At 42.8% G+C, this 6,796-nt stretch overlaps 1 protein-coding gene across 1 annotated transcript in view; it reads right to left on the bottom strand.

Annotated features, from left to right (window-relative positions):
• Nucleotides 1–2,190: 2,190 nt before the first annotated feature.
• The window catches only part of LPGAT1 (lysophosphatidylglycerol acyltransferase 1), a 104,728-nt gene continuing 100,122 nt past the window's right edge, over nucleotides 2,191–6,796 (bottom strand). Inside the window, exon 8 of the mRNA XM_075337993.1 lies at nucleotides 2,191–3,053. Within this exon, the coding sequence (XP_075194108.1) occupies nucleotides 2,902–3,053 (152 nt within the window). The 3' untranslated portion in view covers nucleotides 2,191–2,901. The remainder of the gene's footprint in view (nucleotides 3,054–6,796) is intronic.

Below are 6,796 nucleotides of genomic sequence, written 5' to 3'. Positions count from 1 at the left end.
CAGCCAATAGACCACAGAGACAGATTATTGCCTCATTTCACGCTAGAAAATACTTGAGCCATGTACAAACAGATAGTCACCATCCTGCTATCCACTCGCCGCCATGACCAAATAAATTGCTCAACCAAGCGCTATAATGTGCGGCTGCGGCAAATACTGCGGAGAACAGACCGTCACATGAAATCAGGTCTGCAAAAAAAAAAAAAAAATATTAAAAAAATAAGAATAAAAAAAAAAAAATAATGTTTTTCTGGTCTGTTAAATGGACTAAAACCTGTAAAAAAGGGAATTATATTGGGGTAACGTCAAATAACGCCTCTGTCGATCCTATGTCTTGCCGCTCCGTTTGACATGGCAGGTTTTCATATCGATTCCTGATGTGAGGGGTTAAATTGGCAGCACAGAATTAAAATCCTCCAGTGAGCAGATAACAGAGAGCAGAGGCTCCGATATAACAAGAAGTCGCAGGAGATGAATCTCGGCTGTATATTTATACTGATGATGACGTACAAAAAAGGATGACAACATTGTAGAGGACAAAACTAAAATGCAGCTCGAACCCCAACAGGTCAAATACTTCCCTTTATGGCATACTGAATATCAACATCCTGTTGTGAAGCGACCGCTCCCGCCATGCCCTAAATGCTGCAGGTTGCCAGGGCATCCTGAGGGATGTTGTTTCGCAACGGAGTAGAACATCGTAACGCTGTAGGACACTCTTTTAGCTTTAGACCAGGACAGCAGATTTCAACGTACTGTTGTGAAGCAACAGTTCCCGGCATGCCCCCAAATGCTGCAGGTTGCCAGGGCATCCTGAGGGATGTTGTTTCGCAACGATGTACAACAATGCAACACTGTAGGACATTCTTCTAGCTTTACAACAGGACAGCAGATTTCATTGTAATGTTGTGAAGCAACAGTTCCCGGCATGCCCTCAAATGCTGCAGGTTGCCAGGGCATCCTGAGGGATGTTGTTTCGCAACGGAGTAGAACATCGCAACACTGTAGGACATTCTTCTATCTTTACAACAGGACAGCAGATTTCAATGTACTGTTGTGAAGCAACAGCTCCCGGCATGCCACCTAAATGCTGCAGGTTGCCAGGACATCCTGAGGGATATCGTCTTGCAACGATGTAGAACATCGCAACGCTGCAGAACATTCTTCTAGCTTTATACCAGGACAGCAGATTTCAACATCCTGTTGTGAAGCAACAGCTCATAGCATGCCCCCGAAATGCTGCAGGTTGCCAGGGCATCCTGAGGGATGTCGTTTCGCAACAATGTAGAACATCGTAACGCTGTAGGACATTCTTCTACCTTTAGACTAGGAGAGAAAATTTTCCAAAAACAAAAAACACCATAGTATGGCTTGAACTCCACTCTTTACCTCAGCGGTAAGATGGCCAACACAAAAAACCTAGACCATATCCTCCGATGAACCCATATGCCCACAAGCCCATCGTTACCGCCGGTCGTTCATCATAGGCCAGCTACCCTAAGCAATCTGGAAGAACCATATTCTGCAAAGTCCGTTGGGTGCCGGCCTCCGGAGCGACCGTCGAAAGAGGATGAAAAAAGATTGACGTCTCCCATAGCTGGTTTGCTCCAAAGACGGGCTTGATCGCAACTCTTGGGCAGGACCATGAGCGCCTTGGAAAATTCAGCTTTACGGGCCTTGATGTGGTGTTGTGTATCCACTGATAGGAATAGTTGACTATGGAGTCGAATAAGAGACATTTGTGCACTAAATAGTAGAAATTGAACGGACTGAATATCAACGTCCTGTGGTGAAGTGACAACGCCTGGCATGCCTTAAACGCTGCAGGTCGTCAGGGCATCCTGAGGGATGTCGTTTTGCAACGCGAGTTCCGCTCCGATTCAGGGCATTGAAGGAGAGGATATTGGTCACATATCGTCAGAGTCACCCCTGGATTGGCAAATACAATACACTTCCCCGGGCCGATTTCCCCTCCCGCACGTCAGGTACATGGGCCGCACCTTGGAAACACAACAAGGACGCTAATGAAATGAGACATTTCTGCTGACGAGACTCCGACAAATGATCAGATGTGTATCTATATCTATATAAAAAAAAATAATAATAAACAGTATATTTTTCAGCACTTATCAGGAACAAAAATAATAAAAAAAAAAAAAAACAAAAAACCAAAAACAGTCCACAAAAGTGTAACCGTGTCATAAAAAGTGCAATTAAGGAAGGAAAAAAAAAAAAACCTACATTGATAAAAACCACATATAAAAATGGTGCATACTAACAAAAACAACAAAAAAAAAAAAAATTAACAACTTTGCAGGTGAACGGACAATTCTCCGAAGGGCCGAGTGATCCGGATGCCTTGTGGTAAACGTAGACGGGCCGCCTCGGTCTTGAATGTCATGGAGGACGGGACGGGAGCACGGACGAGGTCATGGAGACTCACGACATATTCCTTGGGCGATGGGATCAAAAGCCAAAAAAGTGACACTGCATTTCACAGTCTTTTTTTGGGAAGAGGGGGGAGGGGAGACAGAAGGGGGATGAGCTTCACCCTAAGACTTGGCGTTCCATGACCAAGCACTCGCCACGGCTTTTGCGTGTCCTTTTTGGATGCATCCAGTCACCAACAACCTTTCCTCACTGAAAAGACCGAGAGCAAACTCTTGTCCATTTGCTAAAAATTCATTAGCAGGTCACCGACGATGGATCCAGGAAATTATGAGTTTAAAACCCGCCCCCGAGGAGCGAAAAATAAAAAAAAAATATAAAAAAAAAGAAAAAAAAAAAAGTCGGCTATTTTTCTTGACTGTGGTGTTATTCACATTCACACAGATAACATGATGCTCTTACGCAAGAGCTCGAGATTTCCTACATTTAAAGTCTTCAGGTCCCAATGAGATTTTAAAATAGGCATTGATAAAAATAGTGAAGAACGCAGTACCACATGTACCCTGACAAAAACGCCAGCGACTGTACAAGGAAGAGCCAGATGTTGTTTAGGGTCATCGCTCTCGGCGCGGCTTTCTTCTGTCCCGGTGGTGGAGGGAAAGCACCTGGAAAAGAACAGAAGACAATGGAAGACAAAAACAATATGCAGGGGGCTGCCCAGAGACCAAATTAACTTCATAGGTGCGAGCTTGCCTTTAAACTACACAAAAATATTGACGGCACTCCCAAAATGCAGTGTGAACAGGTGCAAAACTGAACATGACATAATAACAAAAAAGGACAGCTGCACTCTGAAAAGCTAAATCATGCAAACCATGAATGCAATAATATATAGATATGCATTACTGCTAAAAGAAATATAGAAAAATTTAGATATTTAGCATACAAAAATGGCCATTTTTATATCTGCCCAATAGCCACATACAAAAATGGCCATTTTTATATCTGCCGAATAGCCACGTCAAGGCATATCTTGCAACTGGGAATCTACATTGAGCTGAAGCCTCTCTCTGGTTTACAAATCACCTCCTGTGTATGGGAATGTAGGAACCCGCTAGTAGAGAATAAAATCACCTGTGGCTAATGGGGGAGGGGTACACAGTCCAAGGGCATGACTCCATAATTTAGACAGAAGACTGACAGCACTCCCAAAATGCAGTATGAACAGGTGCAAAACTGAATATGCCATAATAACAAAAAAGGACAGCTGCACTCAAATGCTAAAGCATGCAAACAATGAATGCAATAATATAGATAAACGTTACTGCTAAAAAAATAAAAAATAGAAAAATTGAGATATTTAGCATACAAAAATGGCCATTTCTATATCTGCCCAGTAGCCACGTCAAGGCATATCTTGCAACTGGGAACCTACATTGAGCTGAAGACTCTCTGGTTTACAAATCACCTCCTGTGTATGGGCAAGTAGGAACCCGCTAGTAGAGAATAAAATCACCTGTGGCTAATGGGGGAGGGGTACACAGTCAAGAAGGCATGACTCCATAATTTAGACAAAAAGACTGACGGCACTCCCAAAATGCAGTCTGAACAGGTGCAAAACTGAACATGACATAATAACAAAAAAAGGACAGCTGCACTCTGAAATGCTAAAGCATGCAAACAATGAATGCAATAATATAGATACACATTACTGCTAAAAAAAAAAATATAGACAAATTGAGATATTTAGCATACAAAAATGGACATTTCTATATCTGCCCAGTGCCACGTCAAGGCATATCTTGTTACAGGGAACCTACACTGAACTGCAGCCTCTCTCTGGGTTACAAACCTCCATGTGCCAGTCTTTTAGTCTAGATTATGAGGTCATGCCCTCTGACTGTGCACCCCACCCCCATTAGCCACAGGTTATTTTGTTCTCTAGTAGCAGGTTCCTACTTACTGGGAACCTACATTGAGCTGAAGCCTCTCTCTGGATTACAAACCTCTACGTGTATGGGCAAGTAGGAACCTGCTAGTAGAGAATAAAATCACCTGTGGCTAATGGGGGAGGGGTACGCAGTCAAGAGGGCATGACTCCATAATTTAGATAAAAAGACTGACGGCACTCCCAAAATGAAGTCTGAACAGGTGCAAAACTGAACATGACGTACAGTTAGGTCCAGAAATATTTGGACAGTGACACAAGTTTTGTTATTTTAGCTGTTTACAAAAACATGTTCAGAAATACAATTATATATATAATATGGGCTGAAAGTGCACACTCCCAGCTGCAATATGAGAGTTTTCACATCCAAATCGGAGAAAGGGTTTAGGAATCATAGCTCTGTAATGCATAGCCTCCTCTTTTTCAAGGGACCAAAAGTAATTGGACAAGGGACTCTAAGGGCTGCAATTAACTCTGAAGGCGTCTCCCTCGTTAACCTGTAATCAATAAAGTAGTTAAAAGGTCTGGGGTTGATTACAGGTGTGTGGTTTTGCATTTGGAAGCTGTTGCTGTGACCAGACAACATGCGGTCTAAGGAACTCTCAATTGAGGTGAAGCAGAACATCCTGAGGCTGAAAAAAAAAGAAAAAATCCATCAGAGAGATAGCAGACATGCTTGGAGTAGCAAAATCAACAGTCGGGTACATTCTGAGAAAAAAGGAATGGACTGGTGAGCTTGGGAACTCAAAAAGGCCTGGGCGTCCACGGATGACAACAGTGGTGGATGATCGCCGCATACTTTCTTTGGTGAAGAAGAACCCGTTCACAACATCAACTGAAGTCCAGAACACTCTCAGTGAAGTAGGTGTATCTGTCTCTAAGTCAACAGTAAAGAGAAGACTCCATGAAAGTAAATACAAAGGGTTCACATCTAGATGCAAACCATTCATCAATTCCAAAAATAGACAGGCCAGAGTTAAATTTGCTGAAAAACACCTCATGAAGCCAGCTCAGTTCTGGAAAAGTATTCTATGGACAGATGAGACCAAGATCAACCTGTACCAGAATGATGGGAAGAAAAAAGTTTGGAGAAGAAAGGGAACGGCACATGATCCAAGGCACACCACATCCTCTGTAAAACATGGTGGAGGCAACGTGATGGCATGGGCATGCATGGCTTTCAATGGCACTGGGTCACTTGTGTTTATTGATGACATAACAGCAGACAAGAGTAGTCGGATGAATTCTGAAGTGTACCGGGATATACTTTCATCCCAGATTCAGCCAAATGCCGCAAAGTTGATCGGACGGCGCTTCATAGTACAGATGGACAATGACCCCAAGCATACAGCCAAAGCTACCCAGGAGTTCATGAGTGCAAAAAAGTGGAACATTCTGCAATGGCCAAGTCAATCACCAGATCGTAACCCAATTGAGCATGCATTTCACTTGCTGAAATCCAGACTTAAGACGGAAAGACCCACAAACAAGCAAGACCTGAATGCTGCGGCTGTAAAGGCCTGGCAAAGCATTAAGAAGGAGGAAACCCAGCGTTTGGTGATGTCCATGGGTTCCAGACTTAAGGCAGTGATTGCCTCCAAAGGAGTCGCAACAAAATATTGAAAATAAAAATATTTTGTTTGGGTTTGGTTTATTTGTCCAATTACTTTTGACCTCCTAAAATGTGGAGTGTTTGTAAAGAAATGTGACAATTCCTACAATTTCTATCAGATATTTTTGTTCAAACCTTCAAATTAAACGTTACAATCTGCACTTGAATTCTGTTGTAGAGGTTTCATTTCAAATCCAATGTGGTGGCATGCAGAGCCCAACTCGCGAAAATTGTGTCACTGTCCAAAGATTTCTGGATCTAACTGTAATAATAAAAGGACAGCTGCACTCTGAAATGCTAAAGCATGCAACAATGAATGTAAGACTATAGAGATACATTACTGCTTAAAAAAAATCTAGGAAAAATTGAGATATTTAGCATACAAAAATGGCCATTTCTATTTCTGCCCAGTAGCCACATCAAGGCATAGCTCATATACGGGGAACCTACACTGAACTGCAGCCTCTCTCTAGGTTACAAACCTCCATGTGCCAGTCTTTTTGTCTAGATTATGGGGTCATGCCCTCTGACTGTGCACCCCACCCCCATTAGCCACAGGTGATTTTATTGTCTAGTAGCAGGGTCCTACTTGTAACCCAGAGAGAGGCTTCAGTTCAGTGTAGGATCCCAGTACACGAGATATGCCTTGACGTGGCTACTGGGCAGATATCTTGTATACTGGGAACCTACACTGAACTGAAGCCTCTCTGAGTTACAAACCTCCTGTGTATGGGCAAGTAGGAACCTAATACTAGAGAATAAAATCACCTGTCACTAATGGGGGAAAGATGCACAGTCAGACGGCATGACTCCATAATTTAGACAAAAAGACTGACAAAGAGGTTTGA

Source organism: Anomaloglossus baeobatrachus, chromosome 3 (assembly GCF_048569485.1).
Source record: "Anomaloglossus baeobatrachus isolate aAnoBae1 chromosome 3, aAnoBae1.hap1, whole genome shotgun sequence".
In the NCBI taxonomy this organism is placed as follows: Eukaryota; Metazoa; Chordata; class Amphibia; order Anura; family Aromobatidae; genus Anomaloglossus; species Anomaloglossus baeobatrachus.
Note: the sequence above shows the minus strand (reverse complement) of the source record. Positions and strands in the feature narration are given on the sequence as shown.